The sequence below is a fragment of the Muscardinus avellanarius genome (assembly GCF_963383645.1).
Source record: "Muscardinus avellanarius genome assembly, chromosome: 15".
NCBI classification, from domain to species: domain Eukaryota; kingdom Metazoa; phylum Chordata; class Mammalia; order Rodentia; family Gliridae; genus Muscardinus; species Muscardinus avellanarius.
In genome coordinates this window covers 27,231,040-27,254,486 of record NC_137801.1, presented here as the reverse complement: position 1 = coordinate 27,254,486, position 23,447 = coordinate 27,231,040, and the positions used below count along the sequence as shown (strand labels likewise).

General features: G+C 39.4%; 1 protein-coding gene across 24 annotated transcripts in view; it reads right to left on the bottom strand.

The window, feature by feature from the left end:
* The window catches only part of LTBP1 (latent transforming growth factor beta binding protein 1), a gene marked incomplete at both ends in the record, with an annotated part of 441,497 nt that overhangs the window by 126,155 nt on the left and 291,895 nt on the right, over positions 1-23,447 (bottom strand). For 5 of the 24 annotated variants that reach the window (XM_080711765.1, XM_080711766.1, XM_080711785.1 and 2 more), the window contains 6 exons: positions 86-211; positions 12,096-12,194; positions 12,688-12,787; positions 15,043-15,065; positions 17,231-17,458; positions 20,384-20,551. In XM_080711765.1, the coding sequence (XP_080567891.1) occupies positions 86-211; positions 12,096-12,194; positions 12,688-12,787; positions 15,043-15,065; positions 17,231-17,458; positions 20,384-20,551 (744 nt within the window). The remainder of the gene's footprint in view (positions 1-85; positions 212-12,095; positions 12,195-12,687; positions 12,788-15,042; positions 15,066-17,230; positions 17,459-20,383; positions 20,552-23,447) is intronic. The other 19 variants (XM_080711774.1, XM_080711780.1, XM_080711778.1 and 16 more) reach the window with 9 other exon arrangements.

Here is a 23,447-nt window from a genome sequence, read left to right as displayed (position 1 = left end):
TGTGTGACTACAATGCACCAGTGTGACTACAATGTACCAGTAAAAAGAAAAAATAATATTTATATCCATCAAAAGTGCCTCTTACCAACACATTTTCTCTGCTGCTCGCTGAACTTGTAGCCCTTGTAGCATATACAGGTGTACCTCACAGGCAGGTTAATGCAGTGTCCTGCTCCACAGATGGCAGGGTTCACAGTACATTCATTGATTTCTTTAAAAGTAAATGAAATAATGTGAAAAAGATACCAAAATTAACAAAGAGTTCATCACTACTTGCATTACTTTGTGTTACTTGCATAGCTAAAAAAGAAATCAATGGTAATAATTACCAGATACGCACTTAGAAGACAAACCGGACCTTTGGAATCAAATACAGATTCATGTGCTTACTTTACAATTGATTAGTCCTACTGAAGGTCAACCATAGTTCCTAATAAAGCAATTTCTAGGATGAATCGGAGTGGATAGAACTTCAGAAAGAGGCCACGTTGGAAGTTTTAAGAAAATCAAGAAATGTTTAATATGCTACTGCCTTATAATTGTATATCATAATGAGGTTCACAGCTATAAAAAAAATACATGTACATAGTACATGTGTTTTTCTCGGGATCCAACCTTGTTTCTTTACCTTTTTCATACATAATATTGAAACTGGTATTGATACTTTCATATGTGAATATAGCATTATGTGAACCATTTCCTTTATCACCTCCCCAAATCCCCTTCCACTATTCTACTAATATCTCCCCTCATTTATCTGAAATCCCTTTTGGTTCCCAATTCCTTTCTAGCTTCCACATACAAGAGAATGCATATGACCCTTCATTTCTGAGACGGGCTAATCTTGTTTCAATTTCTTAATAAACAACTTCCAATAGGGTCTCTCGATGTCTTTCCACTCTATTTCATCTTAGATGATGGATTTTGAATTCCTGATAAGAAATACACGGTCACTTTCCATCTATTGCCATGTCAAATTTCAACTTTATTTGTCTCCAAAACTTCTCATCAATTCCCAAGACAGACTTCTCACTTGTAATGAAAGCAAAACGTCTAAGTATATATAACTCTTCGTGTGCCAATTAAAATGTGAGCATATTTTACTTCTACTGAAAGAGAAACCTCTCCTGAGTCTTCTCTGTTAAATTCCTGCCTGCCTCTCCTACTGATACCCGCGTGAGCCTTGCTTCTCCCTTGGAGCCAGTGCACGCCACCTGTGAAGTACTCACTCCATGCACAGATACGCACTGCTGTGGAAGCAGGTTCATAGGAGTTCATCAAAACAAGCTCAGTTAGCTGGGCGTGGTGGCGCATGCTTGTAATCCCCGCGCTTGGGAGGCAGAGACAGGAGGATGACGCAGGTTCGAAGCCAGCCTCGTGCGCTGGCTTAGGAGACCCTGTTTCCAAATAAAAAATGTAAAAATAGGTCTGGGAGTACAGTTCAGAGGTAGAAGGGTTTCCAGGAACCCCAGTACCACCAAAAAAAAAAAAAAAAAAAAAAAAAACAAGCCCAGTTAGCAAAAGGATGCAAGACTCAAACACGGCCTTCGGAGATGAATGACCTTTGAGGTTTGCTATTTTCAATGACTTTTGCAGGCAGGTGCGCCGGCATGGTGGAGGGAGAGCTGTGACTGGACACACTGGCTTCACCTCGGTACAGCTATAAATTCTGCTACCCTTTAATGCTCCCTAGGATGGGGCGAGTTGCCCGGCCATTCTGAGCCTCACTTTTCTACAAGTGTGAATGGAGCTAATCAGAGTTGCAACTTCTGAGTGTAAGACTGACATAAGGAAGCCTCAATAATTTGTGTAGTCTAATGTGAAACTCAGGATAGATGCTCAATAATGGTGGTGGTGGTGGTGGTTGTTACTGTGGTTCATACTGAAATAATTTAAGAATATATAAGAAAAAACATCACATTTACACCATTACTACCTTGGGCTGTTGTTATTCTCATCATATAGCAAACAATGCTTAAAAGAGATGCTGGCATGTTAAGAGACCAAGGAACCCCTAAGGGTAAATAGGCTGGTGCCTCTAAGCATGACAAATTGACAGTATAGTTTTTTTTAGAGACTATGGTTTGAATGAGAAAAAAAAACCTAGGTGAGCGATTACTCATATCCCATTCTGCATTCTGCAGGCAGGGCATAAAAAAAGAGCTTTAACAAAGACTCACAATGGAAATGACCTAAATTGCAGCTGTAGTTGCTCTCCAAAACCAAAACCACATTCTTCATTTTTCATAAAGTATTTGCTGTGGTGTCACTTTAAGACTCCACATGCAAATCATTTGAGTAAGGAAGCATAGGAAGTGAAGTATTTTATAACAATGTCACCTAGATGTATGAGAAACCTGGATGGGTTTACAACTTAGATACCCTTAGGAGCTAATATACCTTTTATGTATGCTAATATCAGAAAATAAACCTGTTTATAGTCAGTACATTACCAAATTCTAGGAAAAATAAAAGTAACTCAAGAGCCTAACACATTGGGTGATGAACAAGCCCTTAAACTTAAGTGACTGGTAATAATAACACAATGAATTTTGGTACTATATGCCACAGATTATATAATCATTAACAGGCAAAGAAAATGCTTATTTATTAAAAGTGTAGTTAGGCAAAACTATGATATAAAGTATGAGTTAATTTCTAACACAAAAACACGGAAAGAAAATTAGCTTTTAAGGGATTGATATTTTCTTATTTGTATTTTCCTGTCTTTTAAAAAATTACAATGATCATGTATTATTACCTTCACAATCAGAAAACTCTTCCTTAAAAACATCATTTCAGTGATTGACTTTGATATATTCATGATGTACGGGAAGGAGAGAAGGGGGAAGGAATGGGGTGAAAAAGTGGGTAAGGGCTAAAAGAGTAAGGGCTAAAAGAGTGATGTGTGCATGTATGCCTCTACCATCTTGTACTCCATTAAGTTGTATGACTATAATGCGCCAATTAAAAAAAATTTTAAATCATTTCAGGGAATGGGGGAGAGAATTAATAAAGGAAGAGAAAAAGAAGATCAAGAAAGGAAAAGATACAAATAATAGCATATCCGTACATGAAGGAGCCACTAATAACCTTCCTAGCATGGGCAGGGAAGGAGGAGGCATGTAGCAGGTTGGGGTTAGGAGGGAACCACACAAAAGATGTGTGCACATATGAATGTGTCATTCTGAAACTCACTATGACATATAAGCATATTATACCAATGAAATATTAAAATGCATAATTTCTCTGTAAAGAAATCTGAAGGCAATCCTCAACAAGTTATATTCTTAAATACTCAAGTATGAATTCTCTATAGGTCTTTTTAGGGGACTAGTGTGAGAATTACATTTCTAATCTATTCTATATTACCGATTCCTATTTAGATATTTAGTTTTCTTTGTAATTTTGGCCTCCTTTTATGTTTTTCTCTGACATTTCCTTAAAAAAAAAAGAAAAGACAGGTTGGCCATATTTTCAAAAAGAAAGGGAAATCATTAGAAAACAAATTAAATCCTAGGAACCAGAATCAGGAACAACCTAAAAGCCTCTAAATCTAGAGCCACTTCCCCACTTCCTCACAAACCAATCTCTTGATTCCCAATTATTTCTTTCTCATTTTGTAGGCAGAGATTTAGAATGGAGTTTTTTTTTTTAAATACATGTGAACAAAACTCTTCAAAAATATGGGATGCTCATTTCAAATGTGATACATTCCCACATCAGAGTTGGCCAACAGATTTTGTTTCTTCTCATAGGAACCCTAAAGTAGGAGAATTAGTTGAGAATTCTTTTTAGTTGTAGAAAATGAAATGAATAATGACGGCCTTTCTTTCTATAATCTAGAAGGTATGAGGCTGAAGTTACATTGGTGAAGAATGTTGAGGATTTTTAATTGATTCTCTCATCAATAAAGTATGTAGAGATGCAACTGGAATTGTTGATCCTGGCCAGCAGAGCAACACAACCTATGCATGAGAATCAGTGCAGATGCACTAGAGGGTACAGGAGATAAGTTCAAAGAGGGAGGAGACAGTTTCAAAACAGGTGATTTCTACACTGCTATATCATTTTTACACAAGTGATTAATTACTATGACTTTCAACATTTTTTTCTTATATTAATTTTAATATACTTGCGTTGGTGCATTGTAATTATACATCATAATGAATTAGAGTGTTAAGAACACACATGCACACAGTACTTGGCGGGTTTTCCTTTGAATCCCACGCCCACTTCGCCCCTTCCCCGTACACGTCACTGAGCTTGGTGTTAATAATCTCACTCATGCACATAGCATTATTTAAACTGTTGCCTTCATCAAGTCTCCTTCCCCAACCCTAAGTCCCCTCTATTGCTCCATGGGATTCCTTTCTTCCCTTTGCCAGGCTGAATTCCACCCTTCTAGGTAGACAGAAAGAGCCACACCATCTTTGAAACAGTCTAATTCTAGTAACTAGTCCTCAAAATTTAGTATCTTTTTTTCCTTAAGGTAAAACAGAAATTACTGATACTTATACTTAAAAACTTCTAAAACATGTCTCCTCCAACTTTTCCTGCACTTTCTCCCATTTCCTATGAGGTTTTCATTCTTTTTTTTTTTTTTTTTTGTGGTACTGGGGTTCCTGGAAGCCCTTCTACCTCTGGGCTACACTCCCAGACCTATTTTTACATTTTCATTTTGGAAACAGGGTCTCCTAAGCCAGCGCGCATGGCTGGCTTCGAACCTGCGCGATCCTCCTGTCTCTGCCTCCCAAGCGCGGGGATTACAAGCATGCGCCACCACGCCCGGCTATGAGGTTTTCATTCTTAAGCATATATGTAGTGCACAGAAATGAAATTTCTTGGAGGTGCTGTCCGGAAGAATAGAAGAGGTCTTCTGTTTTTGCTATTTTTTTAATGGCAAAGTCAGTCTGCTTCATATTTTCCTAAGGCTTTGGAGACAGGGCTGGGACATACCACAAAAGCAAAGCCACCATGTGCCATACTAATCACTGGTCTTGTCTTCTGTGGCACCTTTAGTTTCCCAGAGAGACAGTCAAGAAGGGTCCCCATGGGACTTTCTCATGTGTCCTTCAGAATGCCCACCCATATGCTTCTTGGTTCCCAGGACCCTTTCTTCCTATATGTGTCTCCTAAAACAACTTCAACTCTGCCGAGTCAAGAGTTTTACTTTTTTTTTTTTTTTTTTTTTGGTGGTACTGGGGTTCCTGGAAGCCCTTCTACCTCCGGGCTACACTTACACACACACACACACACACACACACACACACACAATATTTTTTTTTTTTTTTTGAAGCAGGGTCTCTTAAGCCAGCGCTGCTGGCTTCGAACCTGCGTGATCCTCCTGTCTCCGCCTCCCAAGCACGGGGATTACAAGCGTGCGCCACCACGCCAGGCAAGAGTTTTACTTTAATTTCAAGAGTTTTACTTTAATTTTCTGGAGTCTACTTAAGATTTGGAAAAAGGAGTGGCCCATGGGAGCACACACCTATAATTCCAATACTTTGGAGGCTGAGACAGGAAGATTACAGGTTGGCTGCTAGCCTAGCAACTTAGTGAGCCCTTGTTTCAAAATAAAAAGTAAAAAACAGTAGACCCTCCCTGGGTTAAATCCCCAATACAACCATAAATTAAAAAAAAAAAAAGCCAACAAATGCTCTATCTACCCAGCAGCAGGGCCAATGGTGAATGTAACTGCTTGATATTTTTATTTTCTAAAATCAGGTGAAAAAAGAAAGCTTTGAGAAATACACTGAAAGAGGCAGGCTGACCTTCAGGCTCTTTCTTCATCGTGTGATAACTCGAGTGAATGGACAAGTAAATGAATGGACGCCTTAAGGAACTAGAGTCTGGAAGCACTAAACACGATGACTTCACATTTTTTAGAGCCATTTTCCAACAGCATACATAGTTTTTTGAGACTGTAATGACACTAGAATATGCTTCAGGGACACACATTTTTTGAAGGGGTCAATTCTGAGTTCTGGAAAATTCAGATGAGCAAATCAGCTTTAAAACTGCTCCGGGCATGATAATTACGGAGGTTTCTGTAAGGCAGTCATGGAAGACATAGAATCATTTCTGGCCAGTCCAAAAGGGCCTTGGAAAAAGTTCTGGAAGAGCCCTGGAGTGAGGCATTCAATGTTAACGCATGGGAAGCTTTCCAAAAATGCCCTGGCTTCCTAGCTGCCCCCACCGTGAGCAAAAACTGTCCCACAACAATTGAAACAGATGTTTCCACTTTGTAAATATTTGCCAGAGAAATAAAGGTTTGAGTTCCCAACCTATCCCTCAGCTATTAAGACACTATGCTAAATCGAGAATTTAAATGCCGAAGTATATAATTTATTTGGAAACAGGATGCCAATAAAGCTGCAAGCCACCGAGTCAGCTGTGAAGAGTGGAAAATATCACACTGATCTGCAAATATGTGGCTCAGTTGATGATTGTTATATGTCAAAGTGGGTTTGGCTAGCATCTGAAAGGCTACCTCCAATTGCAACACCATAAAGATATCATGTGGGGCTGCTTTTATTCACTCATTGATTTTTTTTTTTTTTTTTTTTTTTTTTTTTGGTGGTACCGGGGTTCCTGGAAGCCCTTCTACCTCCAGGCTACACTCCCAGACCTATTTTTATATTTCTATTTGGAAACAGGGTCTCCTAAGTCAGCACGCGCGGCTGGCTTCGAACCTGCGCAATCCTCTTGTCTTTGCCTCCCAAGCGTGGGGATTACAAGCGTGCACCACCACGCCCGGCCACTCATTGATTTTTGATACTGGGGATTAAAGCCAGGGAATTCTACCTCTGAGCTACACTCCCTCTTTCCCTCCAAGTCCATTTATTTATTTATTTATTTATTTATTTATTTATTTATTTATTTTTGAACCAGCGTCTCATTAGGTTGTTGTGGGTCTTACTACCTTGACGAAGTTGGTTTCAAACCTTCAATCCTCTTGTTTCAGCCTCTCAAGTACTGAGATTACAATCATATGCCACCACATCCGGTCTGATTATATTTACTTTAGACTCTTATTATTCTATTTCTTTCTTCAAATATGAGAGGAACTAACAAATAACATTTATTGCCCCTGTATTGTAGTGGGGAGGACCCATTTTAAAATGTTCCTGAAAGAATTAATCAGATTACTCCTTAAATCTGTGTTTGGCCCCTCACAGCAAACCAATGGGAATATCTGCATTTTGATTTAAATTAAATTTGATACAAAATGGTATTCTTATGCTAATGTAGCTCACTCTACAGTAAGGCACTACTTCACAACCAGTTAAATTCAAAGACCCTCTATTTATCATTTTCTCCCCAAAGAATCTTTCACAAATTCTTTCAGGATATGAAGTGGAAGTCCTTATAAGTGCTATACAAAAACACAATTCTGCGTCGAATGTTTCCTGGAAGGAAGTGTTTGTGCCCAGTGTGTGGTCACATATGTGTGCCCTGTGTACCTGTCAGACTCGGAATTCAGCTGTCTTCCAACAACTTCATATAAAGGGCTTTTAAAATTTTTTCTATCAGCTCTGTTGTTCAGTTGCAAGCCAGCAACTTTCATTTGCTATCGCTTACGCGGGAATAATATTTACAGGATGAGAGTGCACACAGCTAGTCCAATTTCATCTCTACAAAGCTGCTTTGCAGGAGGTTTAGCCAGTGAAATCAGCCACACCCCTTCAAAACTTCACGCTGGAAAACGGAAACGCGGTAGTCGTTTAGAAAGAACTGGTGAATTACACTGTCACCCTGCAATTTTTCTTATTAACATTAAAAAATTAGAAGATCCTTGCTAACCAAAATAATATATTACACACACGTACATCTTGCAACGAGCAGTCTCTTAGAGACATGTTTAATAAAATAGATGTCTATATAGATGATATCTGAATAGAGAATGGCAATTTTAGTCATATTTTAAAAAAATCACTATCATTTCATTGTATCAATCCAAAACTACTATGAACAACTAACATTTCTATAGGATTTGACTCAGTAATAATAGTCAAACCAAGCTGGGTGTGGTGGTGCACGCCTGCAATCCCAGTAATTGGGAGGCTGAGACAGGAAGATTGCAGGTTCAAAGCTAGTCTCAGCAATTTTGCAAGGCCCTCAGCAATTTAGTGAGATTGTGTTTCAAAATAAAAAGTAAAACACAGGGCTAGGGCTGTAGTTCAGAGGTAGAATGCCCCTAGGTTCAATCCCAAGTAACACACACACACACACACACACACACACACACACACACACACTCATTTATAAAACCATAGAGAGGTTGCCATGTATTTCGGGGAGCGGTGGGACTCTGAGGGCAGAGGGCCTTGATTCTGTCGCTGAATTAGTTGGAAACACACTGTGGTGTCCACAATGCGCCCCCTCTCTCCTTAAGCCACTCATATTTCACCTGGGACAGAGGTGCTTTTAAAGACCCTTTCCAATCTACTGTTTCAATTCATGTATCTAAAAGAGGTCTATTCGCAGTTTTGAAAAAATGGTTTTCGCAGTTTTACATAGCAAAAAATGGTTTAAAATGCTTTAAAATGGCGTACTTAGAAAAAAATGGTTTACATATCCAAAAAAAAAGTTTAACATAGCAGAATATATCCAATGGGAATGTAGTGTGTGCTCCTGAGGAGGGATGTTTAAGGGAGACTGAACACTTCTCTAAGTGATGTTTGCTATGTATCAGCAACCCGATACTGCAAGGGTACCCTGAACACGCTTAGATTAACTTGGTATAATTCTGCTTAGTGATGCTTCTAAATTTTTATTTTTCTGAACTGACAGATGAAATTATATATATTTGTTGTATTTTGAAGTCCATCTGCACTGTTGAATGACTAACTCTAGCTGCATTACCTCACATGTGTGGTGAGAACATTTCAATCCACTCTCAGCATTTTTCAGGAATGCCACATATTGTGATTAACTACAGTTACCATGCTGAACAACAGAGTTCTTGATTCACTCCTCCTATCTAACAGAATACTGTGGTGACATTTTTTTTTCTGACTGTAAAGCGGATGTACACTTTGCAGTAAATGAGAAATTTTAAAAAATTCTAAAAATAAAATAGCATGTAGACTTTTTAGGTCTCGCTACAAAAAGAAAAAGAAACACTGCTAATATCTGGTGTATTTTATCCCAGCATTTTCTCAATGTATCTATGTCTCCTTTTTTTTAATAATATTTGGTGGCAGCATAATATTCTAGTATATAAATGTAATATAACTATCTATTCCCCTATAGTTGAATGTTTAGGTTATTTTTCTTTTATTCTGTTACATATAGTAAAGTGATAAATAATTACTCATATAAAACATTTTCACAGTCTTTGGGGACATTACTTCCTATATGACATTTTTTTTTTGAAGATTTAAAGGAGTTTATTAAAAAGAAATACAGAGCCGGGCGTGGGAGCGTACACTTGTAATCCCCACGCTTGGGAGACGGAGTCAGGAGAATTGCGCAGGTTCAAAGCCAGCCACACTGGCTTAAGAGACCCTGTTTCCAAATAAAAATATAAAATAGGTCTGGGAGTGTAGCCCGGAGGTAGAAGGGTTCCATCCCCAGTACCATCAAAAAAAAAAAAAAAGAAAAGAAAAGAAATACAGAAGACAGTTACAGCCCCATGCCATTCAGGAGTGGCATGGGGGGGTTGTTCAAATGAATTCACCCACTTTTTTTTTCTATATGACATATTTTAAAATAGAATTAGTAGGTCAAAAGATCTGGACATTTATAAAGTTTTTAAAACATATTGTCAATCTACGCTTTACCAAAAAAGGAGGATCAAGTTTACATTCTCTAATGGTTAATATTATGAGTCAATTTCACTGGACTAACAGACATCAAATAGCTGATAAAACATTTATTTTTTTTTCAGGTTTGTGAGAGTACTTCCAGAAGAAATTAGCATTCAAATTAGTAGACAGAGTAAAGATCACCCTCCCCAGCTCGGGTGGGCTCCATCCTATTCACTGAGGGCTCAAGCTGGAACATAGACATGAGTGATCCTGCTTCTCAGGCCTTCCAACTCAACCTGCGACTTACACTACCGGCCCCCTGGGCTCTTGGGCCTTGGGGGTTTGATTGAAACCACATCCCAGCTTTCCTAGGCCTCGGGCCAGCAGGTGGCAGATGGTATGGAATTTTTCAGGCTCAAGAATCTTATGAGCCAACCCCTCCCAATAAATCCGTTTCTATATGTCTCCCTATATATCCTGTTGGCCATGCTTCTCTGAAATCAGTGTGGGAGAGTCTCAAGTTCACACTGATAAAAGAAATTTTATTGGGTTTTAAATAATAATCCAATATAAATAAAATATTGTCCTATTGAAATTTGCGTATCTTTTATTTCTAGTAAATTTGAAATTTCCTATTATATGCTCCTTGGTATTATTTTTCTATGATTACTCTCATTGTACTATTTTCCCATTTCTCTATTATTAGTTTTTCTGTTGTTGATTTATATCAACATTTTTCTTTTTCCTTTTCTTTTCCTTTTTTTGGTGCTCGGACTGAACCCATAGCCTCACGTATAAGTTGACAACCACTCTGCCACTCAACTAAACTCATAATCCTTTTTATTTAATTTTGAGATAGACGCTAATTATGTTGCTCAAGGTGGTCTCTAACTTGTGATCCTCCTCCCTCAGCCTCCTGAGTAGCAGGGATAATAGGCATGCACCTCACCACCTGGCCCAACTATAGAAGTTAATTCTACATTATGCTAAGTAAGATTAGTCAGTAATGAAAAGTAAGAAATCGGATGCTTTTCCTAGCATGTGGAAGCTACGGAGAAAATGGGTCATAGGAGGAACTCTGGTGTACTTTAGCAAACATATCAAAGTCAATCACTAAGCCAAGCATGAGAAGGAGGGAGGGGGAGGGGATGGGGAGGAACTGGGGAAGGGCTAAACGAGTGATGGGTGCAAGTATGCCTCTAACATCTTGTACCCAATAAAGACATATGACTGCAATGCACCAATAAAAATTTTTTTTAAATATAACAAAATAATAATAACCTCCCCAAAAAGAATAGCACCATTTAGGTTTCTGAATTTGTTTTAAAAATAATAGATTTATATATATTTAAGCTAGTAACTTAATATATGTTTATTACAAAACCTTTTTAAAACACAGAAAAATATACTGAAGAACATAAAGATTATCTACAATTTTATTAACTGGTAATAGTTGAATACTTTGATGTATTTTCCTTGGGCCTCCTTTTCTGTGTTTGTAGACTTTTTAAAAATATGGATAGAAAGCCAGGCGTGGTGGCGCACGCTTATAATCCCCGCGCTTCGGAGGCTGAGACAGGAGGATGGCGCAGGTTCAAAGCCAGCCTTGCTGGCTTAAGAGACCCTGTTTCCAAATAAAAGATATAAAATAAAATAGGTCTGGGAGTGTAGCCCAGAGGTAGAAGGGCTTCTAGAAACCCCAGTACCACCACCAAAAAAAAAAAAAAGAATATGGATAGAAAGTTTTTATTAGACACAGAAACGTAGCAGATACAGGTATATATATTCTACACATAAATATAATATATTTATATTTTGTAAATTTAAATATAATATTCTACAATATTCTATAAATAGTGTATTTTATATGTAAGAAGAATATAAATACAGATTTTTATATTCTACATAAAGATACAAATAAAAACCTGTATCTAAGACAAAAGCTTCCTTGAGACCCAAATTCAAATCAGAAAGTGCTGGGCGCCTATATAGTCTCAGCGTAAAGAGAAATCTCCAGAGCTTCAACCCCCTGTGCAGTAACTTTGTTTTAAAAACCAAGTTAGAATCATCACATTGTACCCTGTATTTCTGAATAAACATTAGGCCATAAGCATGTCTTTCCATTATTCTTTTAAAATATTAATTACTATGTCATATTCTACTGTAGAGGTACTATAATTTATGCACACTCCTCCTTTTTAGTAACATTTTGATTACTTTCAAATATTGATATTATGACTGACCTTACCGTGTGCAATTGCACACATCTGATAAAGCATTTTAAGTGGGGTCAGAAGGGTGTTTCCGTAGGATCTATGACATGGCTAATGCGGCACCGACCTGTTACTTGAGTAGGTGCGATCACCTGGCTGGCACTCGATGTAGAAGCCTCGGGAGCTACTTCCACAGGCACAGGAGGTGATGTTTTTTCAATCACTACTACGTGGGGAAGTAGAGGGTAAGAAGAAAATTAACAACCTTTTTGTGCACTAAGAGCCCACTTCAAAATGCAACGCGACTTACTCTACTAACACGTCACAATAGCTCCTGGATGTAAAACACTGCCATGACTCTTGCAAGTTCATGGCATTAACTCAAAGCTCTGGTTTTTCAATATTTAGTAAGAATATCTGAGAGCAGTTCAGACGTCAAGAAAAATAACCATTCGTCAAGTAATGGCTTTCAATAATATGTGAATAATAAATACTGTCTCTGATGACAAGATAGTGAAAGTTATCTCTCTCATTTTAATATTTACAGTACTATACTTATACCAACATATATATATGTAAACATACTGTAGTATGCATTTTCATTTTTAAATTCAATTATGAATTCCAATGATGCATTACACAAAAATCAAAAACTCGCAAAAATTCTTAAGCTTCAAATTCAGATACTGTTAGAGACAGCACAGATCAACACAGGTTACCTGGAAATTGTGGGTGTAGATGAATAGTTGAAATGCCTGGAGAGAGCTGGGGTTGACCAGGCTCAAGTTTCGTTTTCTCTTGACCCAGTGAAGGTATTTCCTGGTGGTTGTATTGGAAGTGGTGTACAGGGGGAAATTGAAATAATAGGAATTGCTTTTAGTTTCTCACTTATGTTTATTTTTGTTTAATTAATTATATTTTCAGAAAAGCAAAGAAATGCCATAGGATATTAAATATTAACCTGAATAATTGTCACCTAAAAAAAATTGTGTGTTCCTATGGCAAGCACTTGAGTTTTACCAGCACTGCGGATCTATGCAGACACTCTCAGCAGCTTCTCTGGGCTAAAAGTGAGACTTTTAAAGCAAAGGCCTCGGCATTAGCATCAGTATTTGGTCTCTAACAGGGCCACACTCACTCCAGGTGAGGACTAGAGCTTTGCCTCATTCAACTGTGGCTCTGCCCAGAGCGACCAACCGCAACCTGCAGATGACACAGTGGGCATAACAGAGGTTAACGTAGCTGAGACCAGTCAGCCACCATAGCCTCCACTAGCGCACAGCTAATAGCCTGACCTCCAGCTCTCTCCACGGTGGTGTGGCCACGGCAACAGAAGCAGGATGACTCAGAGCTTTCTAACATCCTGCCACCCACTCTTGTCTCCTGGACCCCAACCAAAAAAACAACCCATCACCATGGCTCAGCCTCTTCCAGGTGCAGCTCCAGGGGGCTTGTGTGGTACAACAATTGCATCTAATGATGGATCAATGCCTTCATCGACGCCGGTGCCCGGCCAGGGAGCTCCTAATAATGCCTAATTAAAAGTATTCATCAGTCAGGCGTGGTGGCGCACGCTTGTAATCCCCTCGCTTGGGAGGAGGATCACGCAGGTTCGAAAGCCAGCCTTGCTGGCTTAAGAGACCCTGTTTTCAAATTTTAAAAAATATAAAATGGGTCTGGGAGTGTAGCCCGGAAGTAGAAAGGTTAAAAAAAAAAGTATTCATCAAAGGCTGAGGCAGGAGGATGGTAGGGCTGGGGCTGGCCTCTGCAACTTAATGAGACTTTCAGCAATCTAGCAAGACCCTGTTTCAAATTTTAAAAAAGAGGGGGGGGCGGGGTGTAGCTCAGAGGTAGAATGCTCCTGGGTTCAATCTTCAGTACCTCCACCCCCCCTAGGTACTCATTAAGCTATTTCCTCTGTTACCATACTCAGTCTATACTTGCTTTTACTACTTTACCTACTAGCAAGCTCACCTCCCTAGCCTCTGTTTCCCTTTTATTCTCTCTTCTGGCTTCAATTATCACCTCTTTTCTGCTTCTAAAAAAAGGTAGCTTATCTGAGTACTGGCTCGAAGACCCAATTTTTAAGTTCTAAGGCTTGCAGGGTAACTTCGCTAGATGTTCCACGGGTCCCTCAAATCCACCCCACACAGAATCACACAGGGTCTCGCTCCACCCTCATCTTCTCTGTCCGCGCCACCATCATTAATCCATCACATGCGGACTTCAAGTCACTTTTTGGTCCTCCCCACTTTACCCCTCATGCCAACCCTTGCTCATTTGCACAGTTCCTCATACTTGTTCACCCTCTGGAATTATAGGTGTGTGCCACCATGCCAGCTAAATTCTAATAGCTGATATATTCTTGTCAACTGAATAATACATACATGTATACACAATAATTACCTAATTTTCATGTTGTTATCAAATAAATAATTGAAACAAGATTTAAAAAAAGGTATAATAGTGTGTAAATAGGACTTTGTCTATATTCCCTATTAGTAAGACTCACAATTTGTAGTCCCATTTTATACTGTAAAACCCAAGGCTGACAAAATTTTCTCTAAAATTTCTAATAAATAATGCTCAAGTATTTGATTAAAGCTTTCACAGGTAGGTTCTGTTTTTCACTCCAATTCAGTTCAAATATACGTGCTAAATTTTAGTCAAACTAAAAGGTATCTCACTTATTACATATGAGAAGAAAGTGCAATTACATAAACACCTGTCTGGGCCATCAATGACTCCTTGAATTCTATTTCCTTGACTTCCATTAGTTACCACAATTTTCTTCTCACTAGAAAGAACATAAGCTCCGTGAGAACAGGAAGTTTTGTCTAATTTGTTCTCTTTATTTTCCTACCACTGAGCATAGGGCCAGTCATTTAGAAAGTGCTCAGTATTTCTTGAATGAATGAATGAATGAATGAATGAATGCTGTATTTCTTTAAATTAAATGATACATAATGTATACCTTAGTGTATCTAAAATTTTAAAAATATAAACATTCTAAAAGAATTATCTTGAAAGTCAAAACTAGAGAGAGAGAGACTTGTAAACAATGAATACATTACCTTCTCCGGGGGCGCAGTTGCCACTAAAATCAGAAAAGAAAGAAGGGCATTAGTGCAATTTAAAGCAATTCACTCATTATATTTTCATTCTTAAAAAGCAATAAAAGTCCAGTATTTCTCCAAAAGGATTAAGAATTAAACTAAGCTAAATACAGAATCACAGTCATTTTAAAGATTTTTACACATGACTTATAGAGACCTTCTGTGCTATTTAATTCTCCAATTACAGGAGCTCAGAGAGCAAATATGAATTAGTCTTTCAAACTCTCTCATTCAAAATTAAGACGAATAAACTAAAAAGCAACGGAGGGAAAGACTTAAGGTACATTATTTTGTGCCTAATCTAATCACATAGTACATCCCAGGTCTTAGAAAGCAAACCATCTCCTTAATGGGCCAAATACTAATCCTTAGTCTAGTGTATAAGATTTGAAATGCTTTCTAGTGTTGATATTAAAAAAGAATGTCTCTTATTTCAATAAAACACTGAGAATAGGCACTGTATTCTAGATGTAGTCTGTTCTTTAATAAACCCCTGTGAGTATTTTCAGGGAGACATACTAACTAAATTGTGTGTGGGAGGGGGAATCTCACAAGCCAGCAAGAGCCAAATTAGAGATTAGCATCAGTCCGAGCAAATTACATACTACACAATCATGAACATTCTTGTGGTGGGGGTTCTGTATTTTGAGAGATTTGCTTTTCATTAATCAGTCTTCAGTATTAGTCCTTAAGCTTTGGGCCAATGCTAAGATTTTTCTCCTGAATCAATGTCTTCCTACTGATTAGCAAACGGGCTGGGGCTATGCATTAACTCCTTAAAACAATTAGGGTACCCAATAAGCTAAAATCGCTGCTCTAAGCTTCAATCCTGTGAACCCACTGTCAAGAAAGTCTTGAGTCAGAATGGCCCAGAGCCCATTTGAAGGGATGAACAGTTGCAAATATCTGGCCATGATGAATGTACCCCAGGTATAAACAGGCCATTTCAGGTGAGGTGCGTTTCTTTGCCTAACCAAGTTGGAATGCAGAAGGTGAAGGAGTGAGATAAAACAGGCCAGAACACATAGATGTCCGGAGCCCAGAAGAAAGCCCTGCCTCCCTGGAAGGAGGCTACACCACGCTCCCAACCTTTCACCAGCCTGGGCATCCTGCCTCTTCACAAGATCCATAAATGAGCACCCTAAATTCTGCCCTAAGAACCAGCTGTGAAAAGCCAATGGGAACCCTTTTAGAGCATATGCATACATTCCATACAAACTTGACATCTGCATTTCTTCCAGCTGGAAAGAGAAACTTTTTGGTGGTAACCAAGATATTTAGATTATTGGAAATGCTGGTTTCTATACAGATGCAGAGGTAGAGATAATTCCTTTCCCGAGTTCCAGGGACTGTCTGTCTCTAGACTCCTCACATGTAAGGCCATAACCCTCTTCTTTGAATGAGCTACCTGGTCCTTTGTACTCTCTTTATGATGTGTGACAAGTCTTGTCCCCTCTCTAGGTCTCAGATTTCCCAGAAGGTAGAAGAGAGAGGACCAGATGAGGCAATCCCCCGGATCCCTTTGATCCACATTTCCCAGTATCCTGCACTTCACCCCCAACCCTCCAAACTGCCATTATACTGTTTCATGAAAGCCCAGTAAATGCTCTAACATTTTTAGGCCTGTGGATTCTATTTTGGAAACACTTACTAAATGGTTTTCTAAAGACAGAAATGAATTAGGAATGTTCCCTGAAGCATCTAAGTCACTCTCCAGAAATAAAATCAAGGAAAGTCAACCCCCAAACGGCACAATCATATTCTGAAATTACCAAGGAATATACCGTTACCTGCTGGGTACATATTATTCTAGAGCAGCGATTCTCAATCAGGGTGACTGCACACTCCTCACCCCATGTCCCCGGTCGGGGTGACTGGGGACACTGTAGTGTTCAGACATCATTTTCTGGTTGTAACAACTATGGGAGCGGGGATGCCATTGGCATCCAGAAGTCAAAGGCTATAGATGCTGCTAAATATCCTGTAAAACACAGGGCAGTCTCCCCACCCATGAAAGAATTGTCTACCTTAAAATGTCAGCAGTGCCAAGGTTGAGAAACCCTGTTCTACAAGGGTAAAAACAAAAAAATCAAAGAGCAGACACAGTGACCAACAGCTGGAGTCCACAATCCCCACTCGCTCTCACCTTCTGGCTCCACCACTCCTGGCCCGTGTTCCCGGGAGAAGGTCAGGGCCTCCACCGGCTCTTCCTTGGCTGGGAGAGGTGGAGGATGAGTACTTTTAGCAACAGGTTGAGTGTTCTTTGGCTTGACAAATACAGGTCCTTTACCTACATGGTGATGGATTGGCCTGCGTCTATGAACGCCAGAAACCGTATAACCCATTCCACCAGGACAGATTTCCTTAAAAGCAGCTAGATTTGGGATGGGAAAATATTCCTTTTAAAAATCTAACAGAGCAAACTTATACAGAGGACAATATCATGATGAATATCTCTTAATAAATTATCACTAATACTTTAGTAACTTTAATACTTCAGAAACAGATACAAAAAATGTAAGCAAATTGATTTAATTTCTGATAAACTTGCATATTTACAACCTTTAACTACACATTTATCCATCTGCTGATTCCTTATTCTAACCAATCAGGACACAGACATATACATAAACAGCCTATCTCTATAGCATGTACTTTATATATCATATTACAAATATATATAAGCAACCAATTAAGAGCTATTATGTATATCACTTTATATGTAACACATTACATATAAAATATACATAATAATAATGATGGGTATATACATAATATATTAGGAGATGTTCTAGGTATAGAAGACAACATACATGTTACATGTATCATGTGTATATGCGTAATATCAGCAAAAAATGAGACTTTTCTTCCAGCTTTGGCATAATTTCATTAGTTATTAGCAAAGAGCTTAATAACATCCAAGTTAGATAATGAGCAAGAAAGGAAAGAGACAGGGAAGAAAATAAAGGGAATTGAAGGGAAGGGAAGAAAAAGAAGAGGAAGAAAAGGAAAGAAAGAAGGAAGAATGGCCACTGTTCAAGCAAACGAGGTGCTAAGATCCTTATGATTCATTTCTAGTTAAAGAACCCAAAGGGCTCACCTAGAATGGAGTGCCCCCGCCCCCTGGCTGGCGTGGAGGTGTGGGTTAGGAAGGTCTGAAAATGGGGGTGTTTGTGAAGAGAAAGTCTCTGGATAATGAGAAGGAAGACCCTGACGTGAGACATGCTAAGAGATGACAGATCCAGACAGAAAGGAGATGCTGGATCACGTGGTTATTGTCAAGCAATGACAAGTGGGCCACGGACTGGCCAAGCCAGACGCTTAAACTACTTGAAGAACTCGGTGACAGTCTATGCCCCAGAATTACTATTATTGCCAGAAAATAAAAGTAGTTAGTATTCTTTAAAAAAAAAGTGGGCTCTTCTTGAGTGACTTGCTAACCTTCACTGCAGGATCCCCAGGACTAAGAGGAAGACAAGGGCGGCAGGGTGTGTGCGGCTCCAGGAGGACAAATCCCAAACCCAGCGGATTCCTCCGCTGTTGGTGTTGGAGACAAATAAGTTACCAAATACAGGCAGTGGGGAGCTTATGGTCACTTTTTTACTTCTAGTTTTAAAAATGAAAGCCAAATAAGTAATTTCTCACTTTCACTGAACAAGAAATCTTTTACTGAATGTTTTGGACCTAAAATTAGTTCTCAATACAAGGGAAACTCTAAAATAGTTCCTTAAAGCATGTTAAAATACTGTTTGTCTAAGAATCACAGACTAAACGGTGGAACTTGATTCTTAGCTTTAACTAGGAAACAGAATTCTTACTTGAAAATAGATGTTTCTGGAAGAAAACATGTTTTTCTCCCAAATTTTGAAATGCTAATGAACTAAACAGTTTTTTTAATGAAAATCACCATGTAACAAAAATTAATTAAGTGCAAAAAATTATCTCTAATATTGTTTTCAAATGTAGTTATTATATGATGGAGGAATGCTCCTAATTACATCCACCATCTTGATTTATGGTTTATGTAAGGATGTAAAGCTATCAAAACTGAAATTAAAATGTGTCTGTCAACTATAGAGATGTTTATTTATTATTTATTATACTAGGAGTTTATTTATTCATTAAACCAGGGATTCAGAGGTTCTACCTCCAAGTTACACCCCCCAGCCATTTTTAATTGTTATTTTGAAACAGGGTCTTGCTAAGTTGCTGCGAGTCTGCAATCCTCCTACTTCAGCCTCCCTTCAGTACAGGGATTATCGGTGTGCACCACCATGCCGGGCTTAATTTTTAATAATGATTCATGTGTTATGTGGCTTAGGATGGTTCTAGGATATATCAGAATGGCCTAAAATTATCTAGTCTGCCATTAACCATCAACATTGTTTGATCCTTCACCTGATTCTAACCACCAACAAAGTGGATCATGAACCTTAAATTGCTATCTAAATTTTTTTCTGCTATCAGGTAAGTCACAGCTTTAAGACAGTAGACAGTAGAAGGCCCTGTGAGATTTGATGTATTTTCCTGAGTAGGGAACATCTTCTCAAATACAAAGTTTAATAGAGTGCTTTAGGCCTACCTCAAGCCAGTAAAATAGCTGCTACTCCTCCCTTGGTCGTAACATGACCAAGGTTTGCAGGTTATGTTTTGTTCTTTTCCATCTAACTCTACTTGACCCTACTTAAGAAGTTAGTGACTCCTTGGTAGAAGTGAGGTGCTTAGAGGGAAAAGTTATCCTTTCAGGGAATTTATGTAAATATGGACCCAACAGCTTCTTAACACACAGCTCACCTGTAGGTTCTCAGGGGGACTCTGAAAGCATAAATTCAATCAGGGGCTTTAATAGCATAAATTCAATCATGTATACAATTCCCTCCATTTCCAGTTAAAATAATGAAATGCGATGTTCCAGAAATAATGGAATAAGTAACCCTGCTAAGGTTTAGTTACTATCAAATGATGGGCAGCAAATCACTAGGTGTGTACACTGCCACGTACAGCTTTCTGGTCTTCATACTTATGTATCTGACAGAGAGTCCTCAACACAGAGGATAAATTGCTGTGGCTTCATATTCAAAAGGAAGTCTAATGTTACCCAGAAAGATGGGGAACTCTCTCTTCACACATCATTTTTCCTACTGATTCAAACTTGTATTTCTATGGCTGCCACAACCCCATTGTACTATTAAAGACTACATTTCAAGTCAGAAACAAAAACATGACTCAAGGTGCCAAAGTCATCCTGCCTACTCATGCAGTCGGAAAAGCTTCTGCCATACAGCGAGGCGCGTCTTACCTGTACCTGGAAGGGGGCATTTCTCACAGTGTGGGCCCCAGGCCTTGCCCACACTACAGCAGCAGAGCTGCTTGGTGAGGTGGACTGACAGAGGGTGCATGCACTGCCTCCCGGAGCTGACAAGTCGGTAGCAGGGCCCCTTCTCTTCCGAGGGCACAGGGGGATCCGCTGAAGCAGAGAGACAGAGCCTGACGTCATGCCGAAAAACCAGATCGACTTTTCAAGCAACAGTAAAATGAACTTTAAAGTAGGCATTCAAAACCATACTTCAGAATAAATCCATCAAACTTCAGAGTATCACCGTCCTTTGGTCACCTACTTTTATTTGGTGCAGTGTAAGAGTGTGCCGTATTGAGGTTCAGTGTGAGAGAATCACGCCCGCACATGGCCTCTGGCGTGCTTGCATTTCTAGATGAAGCATCCATTTACCAAATGAGTTTTTTTTTTTTCCCAGTACTGGGGATTGAACCCAGGGGCATTCTATCTCTGACCTATACCCCCAGCCCTAATTTTTATTCTTTATTTTGAAACAGGGTCTCACCAAGTTGCAGAGGGCCTCACTAAGTAGTTGAAACTGGCCGAGAACCTGCGATCCTCCTGTCTCAGACTCCCAAATTCTGGGATTATAAGCCTGCGCCACCACACCCAGCTTCAAACGAGTTTTATAGTTAAGAGTGCCAAAGGTTTTGACAGTGATTGTCCCTGCCTGGCCCCTTTCCCCCTTTTGGCAAACAATAAATCGGTATATGTGTATAAGTGAAAAGAAATGATTTCAACAGAACCCTGCCTGCCCAAATAAACCTGGTTGCTGCCTATGATCCAATTTGTAACCTTGAGCTTTGCCACAGAGACAGCTTCAGGGTAAAGGCCAGACTAGATGGAAAATGGGGAGTGTGGCGAGTGCTACAAACCAGCTGTTCTGCCCGCTCTAAAGGCTGCGAGGGCTGGCGGGTGCTGGCAAGTCTCATCCATGGCTGGGGAACATGAATGGGGCAGGAGGTGGCTTCTGACTCACAGTGCCACCCGAGTGCCTCTTCCCATTAGGCAGCACAGCAGAGAAGGGGCAGGTGATGTGCTCAGCCTCTCAAAAAACACTGCAAAAACACATCAGGCTGTTTCCATCCAGTCCCTGAATCCTGAGCCTGGTCTTCTACCATAAGGTGAGAAGGTACAAGTTCATCAGTCTAAGAGCTAGACAGTCTGCATGGGGGGCAAATACGGCACAAGGAAAATACAACCCTGCCTTCAAGAAACTCCTAACCTACTGTGAACGGGGATGGAGTGTGTCTGGGCCATCTCAAAACTGCTCAGTCAGATGAGGTCTGATGCCCCCAATCTCACTGTTCAGATGAGGTCGCAGGGACAAGGGGACATCAGAACAGAGCTGTTTCCTCAAAACATCACATGGGTGGAGTGTGACGCTGAGTCCCTTCCGCTCCCTCCCGCAAAATGTTCCACAGCTATTTTCCCACGTCCCTCGTACCCACATTCCTAGGAGACTAAAACAAGATAAGGCACAAGTTTATCCTGTTCCTCTCTCTAGGTGCTCACTTTTGAAGCAAACTATCACACCTGCTCCCCAAAACTGAGCCCAAACTCCAGATGAGAACTTGAGTGTTTCCAGTGATCAATCTATATGTGTGCTAATTATAAAACAGCCCGTGTTAATTAAAACAAGTCTCCGGCTGGTGAAATCTTGTACACTGCACAAAGAAAAATGTAAAGTCTCAGGCATTTTTTCATCTGGAGAATAAAGATGTAAAGTCTACTGAGCTAATTTTTTTTAAGTACCTTTTACCTTAAGATGTCTTGGTTGGACAGGATTTTTTCCCCTCCAAGCATTTCCTAACCCAACTGTTCTAAGTCCTGAGGTACTCTGCGGTTCTCATCACTTCTATTTTATTTTATTTTATTTTATTTTATTTTATTTTATTTTATTTTGCCATGACAGCTTTCCAAGCTGTTTCAGTGTAATGGAAGTAACAAGAGACTCTCTGGTTGTAGACTTATCAATAAGCCAACTGTCAGTGAGTCTGGGAGTATCGGTTGGTGTTTTTCTGTGTGTTTTGTTCCTGGTACTAGGGATTAAACCCAGACTTTGGGCATGCAGGGCAAGTGCTCTACCACTGAGCTACATCCCCAGCCCTTTATTTTTATTATTTTGATACAAGGTCTTGCTAAGTTGCGCAGGCTGGCCTTGAACTTTTGGCCCTCCTGCCTCAGTTTCTCGAGTAGCTGAGATTAGAGATGTATATCACCTTCAGTTCATGTTCTGATTAAATGTTTCGACCTCCCCCAATAAAAAGCAACAAATGCTAAACCTGCTTCTTCTAATATGAAAGAGGGAAAAAGAAACACATTTAAAAAGTCTATCTTACCTATCTGTATTTTATTGATAGTCTCACAATTCATATTTTCTTTGATTTATAATTATGAGGATGAAAGTCTACATCTGTGCCTCAGATTTTAACAGGGCATGCCCTTTAAAACCGTCCCCACTTTAATACCTGAACTACTGATGTTGCGTGGAAATTCCACTTATTTTATTAAGCATCTCTGTAAGCGCCATCTTCTCGTCAATATAAACCCAGATACAATACGTTACCCAGAACCTGCAAGATGGGCATTTGTATTGTTTCAGTGTCTCTAACCTCCAGTTGGAAGACTGGTTGTAAATAATAATTCACTAGTCAACTGTACTTGTTATGCAAAATATGGTACACATGACTATTCATAAGGGTTTCTGTTGTACTAAAAAAAAAGGCAAAATTGACAAAAGCTTTCTAAAGAATAGGTGGAAATGTGTCTGGGGTGGAGCAGGACTGAGGATCAGTAACAAAAGGTATGTGTAGGTTCTTACATGTAAGTACATTGAAACAATGCTTTGTCAGGCTATATGTTTCTCTCAGAATGTGTTGTTAAAATAGAATGAAAAAGCCGGGCGTGGTGGCACACGCTTGTAATCCCAGCATTTGGGAGGCTGAGACCAGAGGATCGCGGTTTGTGGACAGCCTCAGTTACTTAGTGAGGCCCTCTGCAATTCAGTGAGACCCGGTTTCAAAAT